Source organism: Ambystoma mexicanum, chromosome 2q (assembly GCF_040938575.1).
Source record: "Ambystoma mexicanum isolate Mex_15411 chromosome 2q, UKY_AmexF1_1, whole genome shotgun sequence".
NCBI lineage: Eukaryota > Metazoa > Chordata > Amphibia > Caudata > Ambystomatidae > Ambystoma > Ambystoma mexicanum.
Genome location: NC_090924.1, coordinates 976,838,257 through 976,863,399, shown reverse-complemented (window position 1 = coordinate 976,863,399; position 25,143 = coordinate 976,838,257). Strand labels below are relative to the sequence as shown.

Here is a 25,143-nt window from a genome sequence, read left to right as displayed (position 1 = left end):
CGTCAGGACCTTGGCCCATTGTGTCGGTGCTTGTTTGAACATGAAGTTGCTCATACCATCCGGCCCTGGTGCACGTGAATTTGAGAGCCTTTTTATGTAGAGTAGTACATCCTCTTCTTCAATTTGGAGCCCAGTATAGTTGGAATTCTGTCTGGCGACATTACTTGGTTGACACAGTTCTTTCTGGTACATGTTGGTGAAATGATTGATCCATTGATTTTCGCTTACTCCGTTTATTTGAGCTGCTTTTTGTGTTGAATTCAAGGCATCATTGAGCAGAGCCCACATTTGACCAGTGTTTTTGTTCATACTGTTATGCAACATGGATTCCCCATCTTTGTGGTACATGAGACAGCGATGTCCTTTCAGCCAGTTAGTATACTGACAATTAAGTGATTTTACCTTTTGATATTTATCGACGCAGTTAGAACGTAGAATTGCCTTTCTATTTTTCCTTAAAGTAGCTTTCTTTTGTTGTACTGTCAAGTCGCTTTGGTGCTTGGGTTTTGCCAAGTCAAGTTTGCGATTCTTATAGACAACTTCAAATAGATGAAGATGTGCTGTGTAATCACTATGTATATTTGCTTCAATTGTTGTGCAGTATTCGTCCAAGGTCTTCCTATTCCAAACCAATCTTGAACGGGCATTGTTAGTTGACACTATATGTTCAAATCTTTGGTTGGCATTTGGCACATTCATTTTGACATTCCATTTTAAGTTCAGGACATTATGATCACTGCTGGTTTGCGGCAGAATTTGAAAAGTAAACGCATTATGGAAGGTGAGTGAATCCACAAAGACATAGTCAATTATGGAGGAAGCAGATCCTCTAGACCAGGTAATTTTAGGGACTAAGGCGCCAGATATTGAACCATTGCACATGATCAGATTCCGAGTTTTCATTAGGGTCTTCAATCTTAGACAAGTGAGGTTGTATTTCAAGTTGTGATTAGGTAAAAGCTGCATATTTAAATCTCCAGCTACAATAATTGAAGTGATGTCAGATGCGTCTGAGATCAAATTCAAAAGGAGTTCTAGCTCCAAAAAGAAATTGTCATCCCCAATGCCTTTCGGATTCCGATAGATGTTGAGTAGTGCGATAACAGTACCTCTCATATTCAATCTGACCAATTGCAGGTAAGGATTTGGGGAGGCCCAATCACTTAGGCTCCAGTTCTTATGATTCTTGGTGATTATCATCAGCCCTGAGGACGGTCTTCCGGATTGCCTTGAGATAGCTGGATTTAATATTACAGTATGTTCCTCCCATGTAGGTCTTTTGGTTAGCCATGTTTCTTGCAGCAATATGATGTCATGAGGTATTAAGTCATCTGCACTTTTGTGTAATAGATGGCTATGGCCACATGTATTCCAGCTAATTAAAGATATTGTACTTGGTTCGTTTCTTTGTCATAGTTTTTCTTCTTCGTCATAGATCGAAGCTTGATGGATTTTAGCTGGTTTTGAGCTGGTGATTTCGGTAGTATGGATACAATTTTCCTGGTCATATTGTTCCATGTAGTTATTTTTGGATTCTAGGGTTATGTTCCCTCTTTCGTCTAAGCACATGGGATCTCTGGCTAACACAAATCCCAAGGCAAATAGTTCCATTCGGGCTTGCCATAACGCATTTCTTGTCAGATTTGAAGGAAGCCAAAGTCTCACCATAGATTGATCGTGATCTTTGAGAAATTCGACTTGAGCGATATCAATTGAGGTTATGTCATGAAGCGCATCGATATCTTCACAGATTGCTAGAATGCTTGATCGATTGAGTACATAGTCCGGGTATGGAGCCGGTCGACATTTGAGGATCAGTCTATGATGATTGTTCCATTTATGTTTATTCATTGCCTTAGATCCAATACCACCCCTGGCACTATTCTCTTTCTGAATAGCCGGTTCCTGTCTTTTTCCAAATTCTTGCTGTTTGGTTACTGTAAGATCTCGATCCACTTCTGTAGTAGATTTATTAAATGGAAGTAGATGCTTGATATTCAAGCTAAAGTAACTTTCAATTGCTTTCGCTATTTGCGTGTCTATATTAGCTTCTTTTCAATGCTGTTTCTCACATATTTCAAGATGTTGTCTTTCACGGTTGCCTTGGAGATGATGACTATTGGACTTTTTAGTTATCTCCTGTTGAGTAAAAGACTCTTGGAAATGAGGATGGTTTCTTTCCTCATTTGATGTATCACGCTTTAAATTGGCATTTTGGGTAGTGCTTGGTAACAACTGCTGCACCGCTTGGTGATACAAGGCAAGTTGAGACTGCTGAGTTGTTCGGACTTGTCGAATTGCTTGAGTGGCTTGATCTTGTTGTAGAGATTGAGAATTCACATTAATTCCTTGAGTAGCTTGATCTTGTTGTAAAGATTGGGAATTCACATCGAGAGAACTTATAATAGGTGTTGGCACGGTTAGCCGATTGTTTTTTGGCTGAAGTGTGCTTTTCATTGCTTGTTGCAGCTCAAGGTAGTTCTTTATCGAATTCTCAATCTGAGATTTAATATCGGCCAGTATTGAAGAATTCTCTCCATCTTGGTTGACACTGTTCAATGCATCTCGTTTAGAGCAGCTACCCAAAGATGGGTCACCAACCGTCTGTGTTGTCGACATTAAGTTGCAGGGGGTCAACGCCTGGGTGATGCTTGCTTGTTTAGTTATTAGAGATTGAGCTTGAGCATCTTGAGTTGGAAGTTGAGCCGTCACTGAATCGATTCGCACATCTTTTTTTATTGTTTCATTGGACACTTCATTGTCTTCTATAGTGGCAATCAGTTGATTTAACGGTAGATAGTCTTTGACAATTTTGTCAGAGATTTCAGATGGTAACCCAATACTTTTACTTTTAGAATTTTTGGCGGGCTTGTTAGTTGGTATCCTTGAGTTGACTTTCATTTTCGGAATGAGCCGTTTAATAAGATGTTTAATATTGACCCTTGAACGTATTGCCAGTCGCTCCTGGTTTTTGGTTTTTTTACAATTTAAACCACAGTCTTTGGTTTTATCTTTCATTGAGTTGGTATTTTGAAATAGATTGTACATTGCTATGTTAGGAGTCTCTGACGATTTCTTGTCTTTTATGGCAGTAGTTGACTTACCATTGTTCGATTGCGTATGCGCAATGGAGGGTGCGTCATCCCTTTGCTGGACAGGTATGCATACCGCATCCTGAATCTGGTCTTGCGATTGTTCTATCGCATTTTCAATAATCATGACAGATTTGTGTAAAGAATCTTGAAGAAGAACTTCTTTCATCACATGATTAATTTCCGGTAATTTGGAATAAGCCTTTTCTTTGGACGCAGCAGTCAATATTGGTTTATTTGGACTCCTAGGCACAATGGCTGGATTAGTTGTTAAATTGTGCATCCATGTAACTAGTTGATCCAGTTGCTTGGCTTGTGTTACTAGTTTGGAGTCCAGAGATTCAAAGAGCTTCGTTAATGTGACTATTGTCATATGCATTGAATTAAGGGTAATTTCCAACATATTGTATTGGGATAGTGGTTCCTGTATTGATCTTGCACATGGAGACTTTTTGTTGTTAAAATGGGGAGACACTTTCCCTTCATTTGCTAATCCAGCTAAGGACATGTGTACCGTGTTTTCCGAATTGTCATATAAGCTTGGTGATTTGTACAGACTGTTATTCTGGTCCGAAAACATAGATGACGAAGCTATGGCTGACAGTTCATCCAAAAGTAAGCTCGACCCTTCTTTTCTCTCTTCTAGGTCGATAGCAACCGACTTGGTTGAAATGACATTTTGTTCGTTATACTGGTAATCAGGATTCAAGCACAACCCTTGTTCACCATACTGTGACTCCTTGTTCTTTGGTACTAATAGGGTGATCTTTTGTCTCTCATCTTTTAGACCCTCAGAGACTTTGTCAAGCTCTAGGTTATTAGGTGAGTTGGATGTTTTTTCTTTTCCATTGTCAGACTGAACCTGATCCTCAGTTAGAGTAACTGACACATCTAGCTGCCTTGGTTTTAAACATACATCAAGTGACCCATTTTTGGTAACTTTATATTTCTCGAGTTTATGTTGAGAGCTGTGGACACTTGATAAATTGATCGTAATGTGTTCTGTATCTGTTGATAGTTGTTCCACAGCCGTTCTGAGTTGTGTGTCCGTTATGGAGGTATCGTGAGTGACAGGGGTGTTCTCCTTATTAAGTTTCGCCAATTTGCAGAAGTCGCGGATATCTCCTTCGCAGGATTTCTTATTGACCGTGTCCAAGGATTGATTGCGCACCTTTCTCTTCAAAATATTGACTTTCGTGATGTTTTTAGGTGTGGATTTCAAAGTCAGAGACGTACTTGATGTTTTCAAGTTTGTGGACATTTTGGATTGCAAAAAATATCCACCGGTTTGCATCCAGCAGCCACACTCTTCAAGTACTTAGTATTAAATGGTAATGACACCAATGCCTTATTTTGAAGGTGTTTATTATTATTATTTTTTTTTTTTTAATTTATTTTGACTCGTGTCGTCGCACGATCATTCCAAAATGCAACCCCCACGTGCACGAGTCACAGCCGTTCAAAGGGTCTTGCCCCGCAGTCACGGCAGGATCTCGAGAGGGAGGATTGATGAGTCTACGTTGTGAATTGAGGCCGTTCAAAGGGCAACGCCCCGCAGTCGCGGCCGCAGTTTCACTGAAGTTAGTGAGGAGCGCTAGGGCATGTGATTAAGTTTATAGCGCCTGGATATGCACACGAGCCACGGAGAAGATTGTACTCCACACTAAGTTTCTTACGAGCTTAGTTGGGTCTTACCTGCAATGTATTGCAGACTACGAGCTCAGTCTCTCCACGTCCCACCGCTACACAAGCAACACGAACAACACACTAGCCGCACTCCGCGACGCTCCGCGTGTGTCTGGTGATTTTATAGTAAAGTCCGCCTCCAGGCAAATGGACAGGGTAAAGAGACTGGTCGCTGCAGCTCCTCAGACCGACAAACACGAACAACACACTCGCCGCACTCCGCGACGCTCCGCGTGTGTCCGGTGATTTTATAGTAAAGTCCGCCTCCAGGCAAATGGACAGGGTAAAGAGACTGGTCGCTGCAGCTCCTCAGACCGACAAACACGAACAACACACTTGCCGCACTCCGCGACGCTCCGCGTGTGTCCGGTGATTTTATAGTAAAGTCCGCCTCCAGGCAAATGGACAGGGTAAAGAGACTGGTCGCTGCAGCTCCTCAGACCGACAAACACGAACAACACACTCGCCGCACTCCGCGACGCTCCGCGTGTGTCCGGTGATTTTATAGTAAAGTCCGCCTCCAGGCAAATGGACAGGGTAAAGAGACTGGTCGCTGCAGCTCCTCAGACCGACAAACACGAACAACACACTCGCCGCACTCCGCCACTCAATTGTGTTTTCTCTTTGTCTGGAGTTCTGTATTTTAAGTGTAATCTGAACCTAATCATAAGTCAAGCTTTTTTGCTGTGAATTCCATCGTTTTTTTTAATGCTATAATTTCAGCAGGCCTGTGGCCATGCCCTGCAGGCAGTGTGCCTTTGGCATGGCATAGCATGTAATGTGGTTGTGAAAAATACGTAGTATCATCCAACTGCAGTAATTCTTGCCAAGTGGTGCAACTGCAGGATTTAGGGACTGTGGTCTTATAGCACATTTACTGATGTGTCTCACATTCACAGGAGGGAGATTCAAAGAGCGTTAACCTGCATACAATTTAGGGCTCAGAGTTTCATATTTGAAGGTCAGTGAGGTTATCTGTGATACTAATTTTTATTTCATGCATAATAGCAATGCTAAGGCCACATAACCAGTGCATACATTTCAGTGTGAACAAAAATGTGATTGCCTAAACTTTTTTAGATTTTGCTGTCATGTACATAATACTCCTTTAAAATAACTTTTTTTGTATTGTACTTTATTGCAAATTTTATATGCAAATACAAACGAAAGGGGAACCCTCCTTATGGGTGGCCCCATGCCACGAAACAGCAAACACATAAACACCCCAACGCTTAGCCTTAATGGGACACCTTGCAAGTGCTCTTCCTAATGGGGGTTTGGTGGGGGGGGGGAGAGTACCAAATAGTGTGAAGCAGATGTCTGTGTTACTCACACTCTGTTCCCTCAATACTACCCACCGCCCTCGCCTACCTCCTGAGCCCCCACCAGCCTTGTACCATAACAACCAACATCCAAGAGACAATGTAAGTCACAACGTATATGAATAACAGACCCACTGTCTTATGGAACATGTCATACACCAAATCAGGGTGCAATGTCTACGTCATAGGCACCCATTGCTGTGGTAAAAAATGGAAAATCATGCACTGTGGATCTAGGAAATACCACAACCGAGGGAGAGCCCCCCAGCACTAGCCCGCCTCATCCCTTGTCCTGGCTGGATGGTGATTTTGCAGGCACAAAGCAGTTTATACTTACTCTCGAAGTCCCAACAAATGTATTCTTTCTCGTTCCATGAAACCCTCAACTTAGCGGGCCTAAGCAGTACTGCCTTAACCCTTCATGCAACGAAAGATTTATTTGGCATTTAACCTCTTCCTTCTCTCTTCAGTCGACAGGTCGGGAAAGATATGGACCATGTTTTCTTGGAATGACAAAGAATTCTTGGCTGCCGGTGCCTTCAGCACCCTTTCCCTGTCCATAGCTTCGACAAACCTGACTGAGTGTCTGGCTCACAGATGCATTTGGACACAGACTGAAGGTGGGGGGACTTAATACAATAACATTTGACCACATACATGGAGTGCTCGTCCACCTCCGGGAGCCAGTCTGGATTCATTTGCCAGGGTCTCTTTAAGCACAACCTCCATATCATGCCCAGCACGCTGCACCAAGAGTTACATTTGGGCACATTGTGGTCCAATTCGCTCGCTCTCTGCTCTAATGTAGCAGTCCTTGTTTCCATCGGGGACACTTTTCTCTAATTTTGTAAAAAAAAAATCTCAAGCCATGACATTGACTTCTCTATCCTGCCCATTGCAGCCATCACAGGGTCCTGGACCCGCTACCTTCTCCTGGCTATGCTGTCTACCACGCAGTGAGAAAATGTCTGCCTCCTCAGCCTTAGCTTTCTTACTAGACTTCCCTGAAGCCATTCCAAACCACCTTTTTTCCACTCCAGGTGGGTGGACGTGTTTGCGAGGAAAAGGTGCCCTACAGCTGACCAGCACAGACCCTCGTCCAAGATGCAGCAGTTCTCTTTGCCTAACAACCCCCCAACTGGCTCGTCAAGAGTTCTCACCGGGGATTGGCCACACTTAGCAAAGCCACATTCTCCACATCCAAATCAGACCTTTCGTGCCCACCAGGTGTTTTCTCTTTCTTCTCCATTCCCCCTAAGGACAGGGACAGTCCCAGACAGTGCAGTGCCCCCCACTTCCACACTGGTCAGCAGGATAGCCACTTTCACTTGAACTGGCGTCAAATTTCTCTACTGTGTTCCAGGGTGCACTGCGGCCCCCAGCACTTCAGATCACCACTTCTGTTTATGCTTCTCTCTCCCTTTCATCTGCGTGCCCCTGCATGCTGGTGTCTATGCTCTTGCGAGTAAGCAGGTCCGGCAAACTGGTGGAGGCAAATCTTCCATTGGCTACCTGCTCCATTCACCGGTCTGCCACCAGGCCAGCCCCTGTCACACAGGGCTGAGCCGCCGTCGCTCAGAGCCACTGATGATGTGCCTGTGTGCCCCGGCTTCGCAGTCGATCCCAACATCGGATTGCCAGCACCTCCCACCGAGTGGTCGCAGCTCTGCCTCGGAACCCAGGTACCTCACGCACGCGCCATCTGTGCACCCACACAGCACTGCAGGCCTCCACCACCAGCCTGAACTCTGTTCCCACCATCTCGATCAGGTTCATAGTTGCGCATCCTCTACCTGGGGGTCCGCATAATTCTCCCCTATCCCGGGGGCTCTTCTGCCTGCACTGGCAGTCTAGGCAGGACACAGCCACCCTGCCTTTTCAGGAGCTACATGGGTTTGCAGCCACATTCGTCGGGCTCTCGAGCGCCCCCACTTAATAACTTTTTCTTTAAAAAATCATAAGTAAATTCTTGCAAAGGCAGACATGAACCTATTTAAAATGTGTAACATTGATTCATAAAAACGATGTTAAAATCAAACCATGAAGTATACTAAATGCCACTCTGGTCAGTCATGCAAAAGGTAATTTTGGGAAAGAGGCCTTACTGCTACGAACATGAGAATCGTGATTTCTTTTTTATTGTGCATGTTTTTGGTTTACTAACTGAGAAAATTAAGGTTGATGGGGCTTAAATATAATTCAATTTGCCATGAAAAAGCTTTGCTATTGGATAAATATAGATTAGGCTGTAGTTAAATCTTTGTTTCTTCTTTTGCAGTAATCTAACCCAGATTGTTTAATGCTCTGTTTTAGGTTGTGGATTTCGTCCTTCCACCCCTAGTTTCTTTGGTCAACAGTCAAAATGGTAAGATTGGCCACATCACTAACATTTTCGTAAATTCTACATTTTCTGTTACTGTAATTGTGGCTACATTCCCAGTGATTTGTCTTTCTAGTGGAATGGAGACTCTGCAGTTTGAGACTCCTGGCAGAAACCACATCATTGCTTGCAAACCACGAGGTCATAGCAGGGGAGAAAGAGGAGAGCCTGGAGTTAAACAGCAAGTTTCTGTCTCTCATTAGAGATTCATTGATTCCTCAGTGAGTAAAGCTGCTTCTTATGGCGCTTGTTCAAAGTTGGTTGGGAGGATAAAGGCAAGGGGTGCATGCAGAAGTTTCTAACAATTGATATTTGATGTGTGGCTAAAGTATTTGCTGAAACAGGAGTGGTTTTAAAGACCCTAATTCACAGCAATATTGACATACTTGTGATTTATTATTAAAACTTCATGGGAAATTGATTATTCGTGTCAATTAAGGAATCTCAAACAATGGGAGGTCTAGCATGCATCTCAAACATTCCTGTAATTCATTTTTAGGTATAAAAATCTTGTTGAAAAATAAATACTCACTATGCATCTAGCTGCCATATTAGGTATTATGGCATGCTGGATTAAGGAGTCGGATAAAGGGGTGGCTTGTTTACAACAATCTTTATTTAAATAATAATGAAAAAAGGCCTATCTTCCCTTATATCTAAAGGGTTTTCCCTAACTAAAGAAGAACATGGGTGCTTGTCGTCAGGGTGGTTGTCAAATTCAATATGTCCGCCCTCTGTCCAAACTAACCTACTCTAGCCCCGCCACTAACAAAAGATATTAACATAAACCACTACAGCAGAATGACTCCCTTCTGGCGCAATTGTATCAGCACTAGAGGCGTATTTCTATTAGTCCCTGATAATAGTTCAAGTTCTGCACTTGTAGAGAATACCAGGAGGATGACTTCCTTCCCCTGGTCCCACAGTTCAACAACGACGATCTCCTCTTGGTCGACTTGATCAGCCTCCAAGCTGCTATTTCCTAACCTTTTGCCATTGCTGAATCAGTTTCTGATTCAACAATGTAGGTGAAAGAACCAGGAGAATGACTCCCCTTTCTTGGTTCAGTTGGTTAACGTTTGGCTAACTTCGGATAGTTTCCTGCAACAGTTTTTATCAACCTTTGCACTTCTTTTCAGGCTTCTCTTAGGGCTTGCTTAAAAGTCAAACACTCTTATTTTTACCAACACAAAGTTATTTCTCTTCTTTCTTTCCCCTCCTTTTGTTGGTGAAAACATGGGGAAGTGTTCCCGTAGTATCCTTTATCTCATCTAACACTCTGACAAAGGAGACTGTTCTTGTGACAATCTCTAGACTGAATGTCTCTTTTGATGATACCGTGATGAGGGAGAATATACCCAATATGCTCTTCTCTCAGTCTCTTTGACACAACTGAGACGAGGAAGATAACTACTGTTGTAATCTTCACTCTTGATACTTCTATCCCACCTCTGGAGATGAGAGATATTATTCCCGAAATCTTCTTCCCATTTGGTACTTCTGGCACAAGTACTGAGCCAAGGGAGATTTTTCCTGAGGGTTTCTTCCCATTCAATATTCTTGATACAGTTACTAAGGCGAGAGAGATTACTCCTTATGTCCTCTTTAGCTTCAGCACCCTTCTCCAATCCCCTACCGGGTCTCTCGTGACTCTCATTACCTCGTATTTGTTGGAGCAATGTCTCTGGTTCTTCCTGGGGTGTTAGGTTGATGCGTTCCCAAGGAATGTTGTCTTTGCTTCTCTTTCCGCTGCCATGGGACCTGCAGGGACCCTAGCCAGATAGTATTGGCGCAGTTAATGGACCGCTCAGTCCACCTCACCGAGGTCATGCCACGGTCTGTCAGTTTCCAGCTCCCTATCAGGCCTGCCTTGGGTCGGTCTGAAAAAGACTCCTGCAATCTGGAGGCTTGCGTCCCCAATGTAGGTTTGAACTTCCCGGGTCTGGGTGGGGGTTCGGAGAGGAACAAGCATTAGACTATTGTACTAGGCCTGATGACATTTCTGATAGTGCAAGAGAAATTAACACAAAATGAAGAGAGCAGGGGGCGTCAGGGAGGAGAGGAACAAACCATAGACTATCGCACTAGGCCTGACATCATTTCTGACAGTGCAAGAGTATTGACTATGGTGGGTGGAGGGGAGGGAGAAGAGTAGAATGTAGGCAGGCACAGCGAGAGGTAGGGATAGCCTGAGAATTGGATGAGTATGGTGAGCAGAGGTAAGGGTGACAAATTTCAAGTGACCAGGAGCAAACATGGAGGAAAGTAGAGGGCTGGCCGAGTGGGTGGGGAGGGGGAGAGACAGGGCAGGAAGTGGAGGCTCCGTTGGCATACCCTTCGAATTGAGGCATGGGCAGGTGAAAACATGTAGCAACTGGGCACATCTAAATTGGAATTGAGGCATGGCCAGGTGAAAACATGCAGCAACTGGGCACATACAGATTCAAATTGAGGCATGGCAGGTGAAAAGTGGGAGCCCAGAAGGGAATGGGAAGTATGGTGTCAGATGAAGGGGAGAAGAGTCGTAGAAACATAGGTTCGGAAAGCTGACCTTCTGCATGTGTTTGGTTCTCCAAGAAGTCAGTATGCCCAGAACATTGAAGGTACAATGCAGTCTCCGTGCACACGAAAAGGGGTGTTGAATGGGGGCCCTCAGACAGACAAGGGCCTTCGTTATGGGCCTTAGTGAGACAACCAGCCATTCGCAGCAGGGGGCAGGCTAAGCAGGAAAGCCCAGCTTGTACAGTCAGAGTGGTGGCCATTTTAGCAAGGCCATGTGGAATGCGGCCAAGTTGGATCCGATGCGAAAAATGGTGAAATTAAGGTTGTAGATGTAATGTAGAGAGCACTCGCAGCAAAATAGGAAGCAGATTCACTTCAGATGGTTTTAGGAGATCGCGCCACGGCGTGCACACAGCAATGCACAAAGAAACACTTGCTTACCCCAGAGATAAGCAGGCAGAGTGCAGGGCTGTGGTGCGCAGTGGGTCCTCCTCACGGATGGATGGAGACAAATGCCCTCTTTACAGAACATTTATAGAGAGTGCAGGAGAACACCTACAAACAGACAGACAGAGAGTACTGAGGTACTTTGGAACTGCATGGTGTTGGTGGTGTATAACAGCTGTGGCATGAGGGGCAAAGCCCACCCTCCTTTCCACAGGGCCCAATCTGTCACATTAAATGGAGATTGAGGATCTGTCATGATCACTGCTTCCAAGGAGCCAGGACCAGCCCAGCGTCCTTGGAAGCAGGCCCCTAACCCTAATCCTAAGCACCAGCCGGTCCCCACTGGGACCTTTTGGACCTTGTCCTGGCGCCGGTGGCACCAGGCTCATCAAAACCATTGGTCCCGGCACTGGAAGCGCCGGGCTCATAATAGGTGTGAAGATGCTTGGGTGGACTTACCTGCAGCAGACCATGCTGCTTACTTACCAGCCACTTAGAAGCCATCTGAGAACAGGAACTACTTTCTTACCTGGGTGGGGCAGCTCCACTCCCTGGATACAGCACTGGAACTCTTCTGGAAACTGGAACTCTTTTCTTACCTAGGCGGGGCTGTGGAAGAAGACGCCTCATCACTCCAAGGCTATTTAAACCACACCCGATAGATGAAGCGTGCTTCGCGTTATTCTGCATCTGCAGCAGAACGCTCACCGAGTCTGCTCCGGCCTTTCTTCTTCCGATCCTGGACCTGCAAGAATCCTACTTACCATTTCAGTATCCAGACATCATCAGCACCTGCAAAGAACAGAAACAACAGGTTAGCAAGGCGAACTTTACACGCAGTGCTTACTTACCTGATCCATCGGCTGCGGCCGTTTCTTCACGCCGCATCTCCACCTGCAAGAACAAAAGCATTGCCATACTTACCGGCACGCTGTGAATTCCGGATTTCTTCGTTCTGCATCGCCGCCTGTGAAGACAAAGTATCGTTAACAACTTACTGGCATTCCGCGGTCTCCGGCCCTGCAACCCAACATCTGAAAGGCAAAAGAAAAGACATTAAGCAGGTATTTACTTACGTTCATCACGCTCGTCGCAATAAAACGCCTGCGAATACTCCGGCGTCTCTTTAACACGAACTAAGCTGCAAGGAAAGAGACAGCTAGAGCGCTTGCCATACTTACGAACTTCCAAGCGCTTCACTTCATCTTTCATCTCAAGAGCCCTGCAATACATAAGGGAAAGGCATTATACAGAGTCTGCATATAAACGTGCCACGCATGTAAAGACTATAAAGACAAAAGGTGTCCAGAAACTCACCGCTCGTGCAGATAACGACGGTAACCATCCTCTGAATTCAAGAGGCCTGTGTTTCACCAGTGAAGGAACTGGCAACGGCACCCTGCACCAGACGCAGATGGAGAGCCCAGCATTCACCTATATAAGGTGAGCACGTTGACCTGGGGGCTCTACGAAAAAGCTGGGAAGAGAGAGAGAGAGAGAGGGACATTCAACAACCCAGACCATTAACCCCCATATTCTTTCACCTGCAGAAACCTCACTCTTCGAGTCTGACACACAGTGCGAAGAGGTTCGACCCCCGAAGCCAATCGAGTCCTGCACATCAATTTTCGAGTCACAGACAGCTTCCTGCCAAGACCCGCGTCTCCGTGGGAATCAGGTGAGCGTTACAGGATCAGTGTGGAGTGGGCAAATACTCTTTCTGATGAGGTACTGCAATACTGCTCACACTGTGCTGATAAGCGAAACATTTAAAAGGCTCAGACACAATCTCACAGGCAACAGGTGGGAAATAAAATCAACAGACACATACAGCTATCACTATGAATATAAATATGATCATCTTGTCTATTTTGGTGCCTTCTGTGGATGGTTGAGGTTTAAACACATCTTGCAGGGCATTTTTTCTATTCAGTAACAGCAGGATGATGGATGTTCATTCTACTACGTTCGTAAATGATCTGCACGTTCATATTAAAGGTCTTTCTGAAATGGAGCCATGCACTATACAAAAACGCACAAAAATAGCCCATGAAAAACTGCATATTCACAACTCAGACTCAAGCAGGAGGCTTTGCCGAGCCATCTTTTGAAAGGGGCTTTAGCACCTTTATTTGCTGATTTACAAATGATATGCACATTATGCATAGTACCAAGATACTGGCATATATCAAACAAGGACTAAAAATGGGTGACTATCGCACATGCTCTTCTGGGTTGTCTTTGTCTAAAAATAGTGCAGCCATATGGCAGTGTCCTGGAATCTCCAGCTGTGCAATGTTACATGTGATGTAATAAACCAATCCTGGCTTACAGGTTCACATCATATTGCTTTCGGACAGGATAGGAATATAAAGTAGCATGCAATACAAACACTACTACTTATAGAAGTTGATTGAACACTTTGTTTTAGCATATTTATATGAAACGGGAGTGTGCATGAAATAGTGATTTTAAGTGATAAACGTGCACAATGGTATTCTGCATTAACACTTTGAGCAAGCATTAGAGATGTCATATTCCGCAGTTACTTTTCATGCACTTTACAGTTGTATAGCAAATAATAAAGCATGCTTTAATGGACTGCTATTCTCCCGCAGATTCGTCATCTTCAGCTCTGTTGCTCGGAAACTTTTTTCGCCAGGGGGTTTAGTGGACGTCGACTCTCGGCCATCGATCGTCAATTCGTCTTGACAGGCTCCCGATCATCGGCTCTGGACTTGACGTCAGGCATCGTATTTATAGCACATCACTACGCCCCAACATCAGTTCCTTTTTTCCACGTTCTTGCATGCTGCTTAGGGAACCCGACTCAAGTTTACTCGACATTCTTACCGTACTTCGTACGTTTTTTCTTCGAAACCTTGACGCAATGTCAAGGGTTTCAGGCTTCAAGCGATGCCACGATTGCGAGGCCAAAATGTCTTCAACCGACCCCCATGACAGCTGTCTGTGGTGTCTGGGTGCTAGTCACAACACAGAGGCCTGAGCTTCGTGCAAAAAGATGCCGCAGAAGTCCCTGCGCAAGAGAGCCGGGAAACTGGCTTTGGGTTGACCTGTTGCCAAGTCTCCGGCACAGTCTTTCATCCGGTCCTTTGAGGGCAAGACTGAGGAGCCCACCCCTACCAAGGGTGAGGACCGACATAGTAAGAAGTCCAAGAAGTGGTCCTTTTCTGGGAGCCATCCCTCGTCTTCCTCGCGGAAGAAGCAGCAGCACCATCCCCACCGATGCCAGTCCAGCTCGTCGTCGGATATAGGTAAGCCCTCAGCGGGGCCGACCACTTGCGAGGAGTGGGAGAGTTTTAAGACCTCTATGTTGGAAATATTTAAGACACAAGCGGCTGCGGCACCCGACCAGCAACTTTTGTCGGCTAAAGCGGCGCCCCGTGCTCCCGACCCCAAGCCGGCCACTCCGTCGGCTTAGCCTTCAAATGTGTTTTCTGGTGTTACGCCTGTTGGGCATAAGTCACTAGAAGGCTGAAGGTCTGAGGCTCCCGACGTCTCTCGGTTACCCGAGACCGCCATGCCCACCGCCCTTAACCCTAACCCCTAAACCAACCCTTAATCTAACCCTAGCCCCAACCCTAACCCTAATCTAACCCTTCATCTAACCCTAGCCCCAACCCTAACCCTAATCTAACTCTAACTCTAACTCTAAATCTAGCCCCTGCCCCAACCCTAACCCCTAACACTATCCATCAAAATTAACCATCGAAAATGATTCAATGAATATAATTTTCAATGGAAAGTCAATTCAATGAATGATTTTCGATGGTATGGTATTCGATGGTCTGGCTTTCGATGGAAAGACCAGATACCCTCTTCCAGGAGATTCCTTTCTCCACCTTCTGGGTCTCATGGCCTCCTTTACTTTTCTAGTGCCAGAGGCCAGGCTGCGTATGTGATCCCTACAATGGCTCCTGAGGGACCAGTGGCCTCAATACCTGGGCGCGCTCTCGGATCGTCTGTCTGTGTCTGGCCAGGTAGTCCGCAAACTCTGCTGGTGGACCTTGCGGAGCAATCTATTGGCCGGGGAACCCTTCTGGCCACCCAGGCCCTAGGCCAGAGTGGTCACAGATGTGTCTCTGAAGGGTTGGGGCGCCCCTGCGAGGAATTGCAGGTGAGCGGCCTTTGGAATCCATCAGAAGCCCAGTGGCATATCAACAGGCTGGAGTTGCGGGCCATCAGGTTAGCCCTGATGGCCTTTGCACCGTCTCTCAGAGGGAAGCATGTCCTCGTCCTGACAGACAACACAGTGGCCATGCATTACCTCAACAAGTAGGGTGGCGTGCACTCTTGTCTGCTCTCCACAGAGGCAATTCAGCTGTGGTTCTGGTTGAAAGAGAACCAAATCTTGGTCTCAGCAGTTCATCCTGTGGGGACAGAGAACACCTTGGCGGATGCTCTGAGCAGGCAGAGCACAGTCTCACACGAGTGGGAAGTGTGCCCGGAAATCCTAGAGGAGGTCTTCACTCACTGGGTACCCCGGCAGTGTGAAGGGTTTTGCTTGAGGGAATTCCCAGCAAATGGTACACTACGGGACGCGTTTCTGGTTGATTAGACCTTCTCTCTCCATTATGCCTTCCCTCTAATTCCCATCATTCCTTGGGTACTCAGGATGTTGAAAAGATTTTGATCATCCATGATCCTGAACTCCCCGGATTGGGCGAGGATAATGTGGTATTCCAATCTCCTTGATCTGACCTTCTGTCTGCCTCACCGGTTGCCTCGGCATCCGGAGCTCCTCACCCAGTCAGAAGGCTGGGTACTTTACCCGACCCCGGACTCCCTCAACCCACATGCCTGGCTTTTGAGAGGATGGGGTATGATGACTAGGATCTCTCAAAGGAGGTGCTTAAGTTACTGTTGGCTGCATGCAGACGTTCTTCTAGCTCTCTGTATGCATGCAGGTGGAGAAGATTTGAGGCGTGATGCAGGGAACGTGAGACAGACCCTATCGATTGCCCCACCACCACGGTGATAGTTCCTTCCATCACTGGCCTCTTCAGGCCTTTAGGTTGACACAGTGAAAGGGTACTTAGAGGCCCTGTCTGTGTTTAAGAGATCCCTAGACCAAGGATCGTTTTTCACCATTCCGGTCATGGCCCAATTCCTTAAGGGCCTTCTCAACAAGTTTCAGCCAACCCCCTTTGTTGTCCCAGATTGTAATCTTAATATGGTTTTGACCTTATTGATGGCGGCTCCGTTTGAGCCTATGCATTCCTGTTCTTTGCGACTGTTGTCCTTTAAAACAGCCTTTTTGGTCACAATTACGTCTGCCAGGAGGGTTAGCGAACTGCAAGCCTTGTGTTACAAACCCCCCATTCCTGGAGTTCTTTCGCGAGAAAGTCTCTCTTGAGGTAAGGTCAGGATTCCTGCCTAATGTAGTTTCACAATTTCATCTGTCCCTGGCCATTGACTTGCCTGTCTTCTACCCTCCTCTGCATCCTTCACGTTTCCACCGCCTTGAACCCAAGAGGGCTTTAAGTTTCTATGTCGCCCGTACGGCTGAGTTTAGGAAATCAGACCAGTTGTTTGCGGCCCATTCCTTGTCTAGGAAAGGCCTACCCATTGCTAAACAAACTCTGTCGCAGTGGATTATCCTGTGCATAGCCGAGTGTTACAAGTCGGCTGGCAAGGAACTTCCAGCAGGTATCAGAGCCCACTCGACCAGAGGAGTCTCAGCCTCTGCGGCCCTCCAGAGAGGGGCCCCGGTTGAGATATTTGCCAGGTGGTCACTTGGTCATCTTTACATACCTTTACCAAGCATTATGCCTTGGACATTACATGGGGAGCTGATGCTAGGTTTGGTAGAGCGGATCTGCAGAATCTGCTGGTTTAAATCTTTCTGCCCTCCTCCATCATTCTATCTGCTTGGGTAGTCTATCATGATGAGGAATCTGCAGGAGACTAGAAATCTATTGAAGGAGAAATGACCTTACCGTAATGTTCTTTCTATGGATTATTCTCCCGCAGATTCCTCATCGAACCCTCCCATCCATCCATGCTCAGAAGGTTCTGTGAGTGGCCGCTTCTGTCCAAGCGAGGTGACATCTGGTATGGCTCTGGTATGACCGTTTCTGTAAAAAAAAAAAAAGAAAAATATATTTTTCTTTACACATTGTTGTCGGTTCACCCTGTTGGAGTGTACCCTTGTTAGTGTTCTGATGGCTGGTTAGCCTTCTCCTATGGTTTTTCTTCTGCAGCGTTCAATCACAAGGGGAAAAGGTACAGGAACTGATGTGTGCGGCGTAGTGATGTGCTATAAATATGACTTCTGAAGTCCTGTCCGGAGGCGAAGATCTGGAGCCTGTCAAGACGGATCGACGGCCGAGAGTCGAGGTCCACTTCACCCCTGGTGAAATGTTTCCTAGCAGCACAGCTGGAGATGAGCATCTATCATGATGAGGAATCTGCGGGAAAAGAATCCATAGAAAGAACATTACGGTAAGGCAATTTCTCCATATCCTTAAGAGCTGATTTTTATCTTCAGGCAGTTCATAAAATGCATACCATTGACATGAGTATTGTTAACATATATCATTTAAAATATTGCAAGTTGGAAAGATTACTGCATGCCATTGGGAATACCCTATTCTAGTCATAGGCTTTGCCTTTCTCTCCTTTAACTTAAGTCTATTTTATTCTGTTGAAACGACTCAACACTTCAAATCAAGAAGGCAATTAGTGGAGAAAGAAAAGGCTTTTTCTGGGTCATGATGCCCCAGATGGAGTCATCTAGTAACCTTAAATTCTGAGAAGGTACTCACTATTAACCATTAAATGTACTTCATTTTCTGTAACATGTCTTCCTAAAACGTGGGAATGTTTGATTGCGTCTCAGTGCAATGGATCAGTTCGTAAAGCCCAAACACACCCCAGTAAGAAATCAAATTTTCCAAGGAAACAAATTGGATCACAAAACAACCATTTCTTTTTAAAATTAGTTTATTTCCAAAAGGCCTGCTTGTTAGTTAGTCCTACAAAAATGGTTTGCATTTTTGTATAGCAGTCAAATATTTTGTCACACAAAGAAAAATATATCATGTTGATTTATACTGTGCACTGCTACCACCCAAGGGCAGTCTCCAGGCGCTCACGTGGCTCTGCAAGAAAGATGACGGGGTTGGTTAGTGAGGGTAGCATGGTAGGATAGGTCCAGAACGAGGAGAAACTGGCATCTGTGTGTGTTGACTTTCAGATGGTAGGTTGCGTGCACTGGCTTGTTGTATACATATGGGTAAGGTCCAATGACTGGGTTGTTATCTATTTATTTTATTTATTTATTTTTACATTTATAGAGCGCACCTAAACCTTAGGCATCTGGGCGCTTATGCTTAAGAAGACGGTTAAATTGCATACTTAGTCAGTTACATTACATTCTTGGTCAAGATATAGGAGATACATACATGGGTAACGACAGTTTGAATGTACAATCCTTGTATACATAGGTTGAGCATATTATTGCGGGGGGTGCCTTATGCTCAGTGATAGGTTAGGATTCAGTTCTCTGTGTCTTCGCTGAACAACCATGTTTTGAGTCTTCTACGGACGGACCAAAGTGATGGGTCTATTCTTAGCTCTGAGGGCATAGCATTCCAATATTTGGCTGCGACAACAGGAAAGCTGGAGCCTCCTGCTTTTTGTCGTTTGAATCTCTGGGTGGTCAGGTGGCCGACATATGTCGAGCGGGTTGGTCTGGTGGATTGTGCTTTAGAGATTTGTTTAGTCAGGTATAGCAGGGCACTGTTGGACAGACCTTTATGTGTTAGAGATAGTATTTAGAATTTGATGCCATCTCTCACTGGTAGCCAGTGGATGTTTCTTCTGATTGTGGTAATGTGGTATGTTTGGGGATATTGAGAGCAGCTGTGATTGCGTTATTCTGTTCTGTCTGGAGTTTCTTAATGTTTTTCACAGTGGATCCTGAAAAGATGTCATTGCAGTAATCGATCCTGGAGAGGATAAGTGCTCTGGTAAGCATGATGCAGTTTTCCATAGTTGGGAAAGGTCTGCAAGCGGTGATAAGTTTGGCAGTATAGGCTGAGGTGATGGCATTTACTTGCCTGTTAGGGAGAGTGATGAATCCAAGTACATCCCTAATGTTTTGACTTCTTTGGCAACCGTGATACTGTTGTCGTCGATGTCAAAGGATTTATAGGCTGGTGGTAGGTTCTTTAGCCTTGATAAGCTCCCCACAATTAGAATCTCTATTTTATCGTCGTTAAGACAGAGTTTGTGTTGTGCCATCCAGGCTTGGATGGTGGTGTAGATGGTATTCATGGACTTAAGAGTCTATGTCATAATTTCCAGTGATAGGCAGCAGCATTTGGGTGTCATATGCATAGTTTGTATACGTGCAAGGAGGTCAGAGAGAGGTTTTGTGAATACATTGTACAATGTTGGGGAGACACAGGAACCTCGTGGGACTCTGCACGTGACGGGGCGGGAGGTGCTGCAGCGGACAAGAAGACTCTCGTGGTGCAGCTGCAGAGGAACGATTCTATCCAGTTTATGGCATTATTTGAGAAGTGGGCTGCCTGTGCTAGGTGCTGGCGCAGGATATTGTGGTTTACTTAGTCAAACGCCGCTGAGAGATCCAGGAGGAGGAGGATGGCTAGATCACCCCTGTCTCTGATTTGATCCATTTGGATTTTGAGGTCCAGAAGGGCCATTTCTGTTCCGTGGCCTGGGCGGAATCCTGATTGGCAAAGTCCAAGAAGGTTATGAGTTTCAAAGTGGGTTTGAATCTGTACATAAGCTACTCTATTATTTTTAGTAGAAAAGGAACTGTTGTAATGGCCCGGTAATTGCTAGGCACATTAGGGTCTAATGTGGGTTTCTTCAGCAGTGGGAGTGCCCATGCTTCCTTCAGGTTTTCAAGTACTTTGTTGGAAGCAAGGGAGTTATTGATCAGAGTATGTGATAAATGGAGCCAGTTTGTCTGCGCAATCTTTAATAAGTGTGGCCAGGCAGCTATCACCTTGACATCTTGAAGTTTTTAAGTCATCTATGATTTTGTTTGTTTCCGCTATGGTGATGGGTGTGAATTCAAACCTAGAGTGTATGGTTAGTGTCTTGGAGTCCGCAGCTATGGGCTGAACAGTCGGAGCAAGCTTACGTTTTTTTATTTTTATTTTGTTTTTGGAGAGAAGAGATCTTGTCCGTGAGGGCCTTTTGAATGTTTTCGTACCATGCTTGATCCTTAGTGCGGTGTTCTGGGGCTTGGGAGGGTGATTCCAGTTCCCGCAGATGGAAAAAAGCTCTCTGGTGCCTTCGTTAGCGTTCTCAATACTCATATTGTATGCGTTACTCTTAGCTTGTAAAGTGACTTCTTTGTATTCAGCAGCTAGAGTACTGAAGTACTGTTTGTTGACGTGAGTGGGTGTTTTTTTCCAATTACTCTGAGCATTTCTTTTTTTGCTACGCAGGTCTTTGAGGCCCATGATTAACCAGGGGTTGATGTGGGCTGTGGGTTTAGCTTTGCGGATGCCCAGGGGCGACACTTCATTAATAGCTGCTTTCAGAATTTGGTTGTAAAGAGCTATTAAGGATGTACGATTAGCCGTGTGATCGGTGTGGGAGGTGAGAGGCAATAACATGGGAAGCATGTTGTCGGGAGTGACATTGCGATGGTTGCGTGCAGGAGCCGCAGGAGTGAGGATTGAAGGAGTGCTAAGTTGTATGTGAGTGCTGATGGAGCAAAGTATAATATTGTGGCCAGACCAAGGGCATGGGTCATTGTTACAAATATTGGTGATGCAGTTGAGGTCAGCAAGCCAGTCCAGGCACGGCCTTTAGCATGAGTTGGGTTCGAGATGCGCAAGGTGAAGCCTTGTGCTTCAATATTGTTGGCTACTGCAAGAGCTTGGGTGTTGTTGCTGTCATTAAGTCCTAGGTTAAAATCGCCTAAAATGATAACTTTGGAGATAGGCTTTGTGTCTGTTGCCAGAAGAGAGGCTATGTCTTCCTCAAATGAGGTATGGGGCCTAGTGGTCTATAAATGAGGTGTAAAGAGAGAGACGATGTGGCCAATAGGGCTAATTTGGCAGACATCAATTCTCCTGCTGGGAAGGCTTGATTGGCTGTTTCTCTTAGACAGAGGTTTGTTTTGGTGATGAAATTATCTATCAGGTATTGCTAGCGCGAGGGCTGGGTCTTCGGTGATGGCAATAAAGTCTAAATCCTTAGTCGTAATGAGCTCTGAAATGTCTACCGCGTGTGCTGGGAGGGATCTGGCGTTTATCAGGGTTCCCTTAATATGAGTTAGGGTGTCTTTCTCTAGCCCTACTGGTCAACGTGGTCGCTTTGTTGAGGTTAGGTTTTCTCAAAGCGGCTACAGGTTTATTTCTGGTGGGCGAGTTCAACTGAGTGGTTTCACAAGGAACAATTCAGGTAGTCTTAGTTGCTTTAGGAATGAGGCAGCTAAGTGGGGGGCTGGTCCCTCTCGGCTGAAGTCGGTTTCTGGAGGAAGATGCGGCTTTCGTCCTGTTGCTGAGTCTTTCATTTCTCTGGGAGGTGGCCTGGATGGTGGTTATAACTGTGTCTGGGTGACATGCGGGGTGGTGGTAGGTGGATTGTTCCAGTCTATGTTCTGCAGAGCTGGATTTATTTGCAGGCACAGTACCTTTGTGTTCCAAGCTCTGTAGTGTAGGGTAGGCATGAGTTATGTGTGCGGTGAACTGCGAGGCTGGTAAGACTGGGATTTCATGTGTGATGCTGGGTATGGCTGTTAGGCAGAAACCTGTGCAGTTCCCTTAGGGACCACTGCAAAATATTTAAGACTACAGGTGTTTGGCAGTAAACCCACTTGGTAGCAGTCTGTACCACACAGATTCACTTGGTAGTTGTGGCTGAGCAGTCAGACTTCCCTCAAGAAGAGTTAGGCAGTATATAGAGTATACACAATAGGTACAGAGATACAGTAGCACAAGCAAACACTGACCAGAGCTTTGGTGTAAAAGTATATAATTATTTATTTACACACTTGTAAATTACACTAGCACAAAGAGATACGTAAATTCAGCACACAGTCACTATTATATATATATACAACCCTAATTACTTATTAGACCAGTCTTAATGAGAAACACCACTTATTTTCAAACAGAGGTGAACGCTTAACATAAGATGGCACTCTAATAAGTTATTAAAAAGGGAGGGAAAAGGCAGAGTTATGGAAGCACACAAATTTCAATACTCTTCAAAGAACCCCAGTAAGGCAGGATAGGCAGAGTTCTACTGGAGAGCAAGAAAGTCAATTGCAAGGCCCATTCTTGGAGAGAACAAGCAGAAGGGGTCCAGGTTCACACAGTGGGGTTATGCCCAAAGAGTCTTGTAGATAGTTTGCACACAAAGAATGAAATTAAAGTCAGGAAAAGTTAGCTAGGTTGTCCCAGGCCAGCCCAGGTTAGAAAGTTGAGGCTTTACTGTCACCCCGAACGATCTGTCGCAAGGAAAGCCAGGCGGGACACAGTACCTTAAGTGGGAAGGAAGCTCCAGCGGGGGCAGTTGTTCCTGGCAGCGGGTGCAAGTCAGTGTTTTGTCCAGAGGAAGAGGAGGTCTCGACGTGGAGGAAAGATGAAGGTCGTTGCACTGCCAGGGAAGAAACCAGCCGCGGAGTTCTTCGGTTAGAAGGTACTACCTTTTAAGGTACTGGCTTGGCACCAGTCAAAGGAAGAAGACTCTCCGGACTGGAGATCTCCTCTGTCGTCGGGAAAAGTGGTGAGACGGTTCAGCAGGGCTCCACCGGTGGTGTCGTCGTTGCAGGTCGGCTCAGCTTCTCCCTCCTCGGATTCTTAGGTCCTGTGGTGACTTCTGAAGTTCCAGTCCCCAAAGCCCTGCTTTTATGCGGCAAACCCCCATTCATTCTGCCTAGCTGTCAATCAAACATGCTAAGTGGTGAGCCGGCCGGCTCACCACTTGGGCCAATCACACAAGAGTGCGACTTGAGTTGCCAAGGCAACTCAGTCCAGGGTGCCTAAACCCCCTCCCACACTCATTTTGCTACCCAGACAGAGTGGCACCACTTTTGGAGGCTTCTGTGGAGAAGCCCGCCAAAAAGTTGAACAAAGGGCTCGACTTGGGTTGGAGTCACAGAAGAGAACACAAATGCCATTTTAGAATCGAGTTCTGGCAAAAAATACCAACCGGTGAATTAATATTAAATAAATAAACCGGCGGTATGTTCAAGGCTATAGGAATTAAATAATTAAAGATACAATGGGAAAATCCCTTAGAGATATATTCGCGGTCGAATATAAAAAGTAGTATCCACTGCCACCAGCCAAAACTCGATCAGGGGGGATGGAGACGTGCCCCCTCGAACAACAGACCCCGGGGCAATCGAATTGCCCCGACCAATACGTCCACAATATGATGGTTTGTACTGGTTTCTGTTCATAATTTGGGACTAGTAAAGCCAATGATGACTTTACATGCCCTGGGAGACAGTAGTCAGTCCCAGGGTATTGAGTCTATGTTGGGGGGTCGCTAAGACACCCCCTGGGTTACGGCACAGAGGGTGCTGTGTATCCCACATCATAAACACATGAAACCCTATGGAGTAAAAGACCCCATAGCACATAAAACACATGGAAAGACAAAGGAACACCTCAAATCATGTCTAAGAGTGGGAGTAAAAGAGTCTCGCTCTTAGCAGGAGAAAGAAATAAACCCCAAAAAATCCAGCAAAGCTGCTGGGGGACTCACTAGGTTTGGGAAATTAGCCTTTACAGAGAATACTCCCTAACAATGGCCAACTCCCGGTTATTAGTGGGTCGGGTGGTCATAAGGGTAGGGGGTTTGATAGGTGGTTTGAAAGAGTGCATCTGAAGGAGGAAGAGTGACAGTGGGATTTTAAGGATTACAGAGTACTTTGGCCATACATAATGGTGATTCGTCTGGGGGGGTGATGGAGGGTTTCTTTGAGTGCTAGTGTTACTGCGGTCAGGATAGGTTTATTAGGGGTCTGGCTACCTCTATTAGCCGTAATTCTGTTGTAGGGGTTGGAGGTGCCTTAGGTACTTGTCGAGGAGGGGCCATGATGTTTTAGTAGGGGGGCAGGTCAGCGTGGGTGGGGAGATGCTCACGCGTCAGTAGTTTATGCGGACAGCTACCGTAGCCTAGGTAGGCAAAGGCTGTCGTGGGTGGTGGGCTTATGCCCTAGTGGTCAGGGTGGCTGGACAACTGAGAAAAACAAGATACAATACCGTAGTGTGCTAATAACCGCTGTGTGCTATAACGGGGCTAGCAGACATGCAATGAGTTGCATCCAGGGGACATTATGTGGGATACATTAAGGCAATGATACAGTGGTACACTGGGCACAATACTGTAAGTCAAGGTATCGCATCTGCAGTGAGCTATAACAGGGCTGGCAAGTATGCAATAGGTTGTACTCTGGCAGACATTATGTAAAGTACATGGTTTAATATTTGCATAAGTACTTAATGCAGGGATACAACAGTGAGCCTGACGCATTACAGTGAGAGGGTCTGGGAAAAACAGCGGGTGTGCCGTAACCAATAGCTAGTGCATGGACAGAAGGCCTATTGCGTGACTAGATGCTGAGGTCCAGGTAGCGTAACGTCTTGGTTATGCAGCGACAAGTCGTGCATAGGGAAGTGTTACAGGAGAGAGAAGATTGACAGTCTTACTGTTACAGTATGGTGAAGACAGATTGACGGGCGATGTC

At 45.7% G+C, this 25,143-nt stretch overlaps 1 protein-coding gene across 2 annotated transcripts in view; it reads left to right on the top strand.

Annotated features, from left to right (window-relative positions):
- The window catches only part of ULK4 (unc-51 like kinase 4), a 2,742,936-nt gene that overhangs the window by 1,436,571 nt on the left and 1,281,222 nt on the right, over positions 1–25,143 (top strand). For both annotated transcript variants that reach the window (XM_069648276.1, XM_069648275.1), the window contains exons 28-29: positions 8,414–8,465; positions 8,557–8,701. In XM_069648276.1, coding sequence (XP_069504377.1) covers positions 8,414–8,465; positions 8,557–8,701 — 197 coding nt within the window. The remainder of the gene's footprint in view (positions 1–8,413; positions 8,466–8,556; positions 8,702–25,143) is intronic.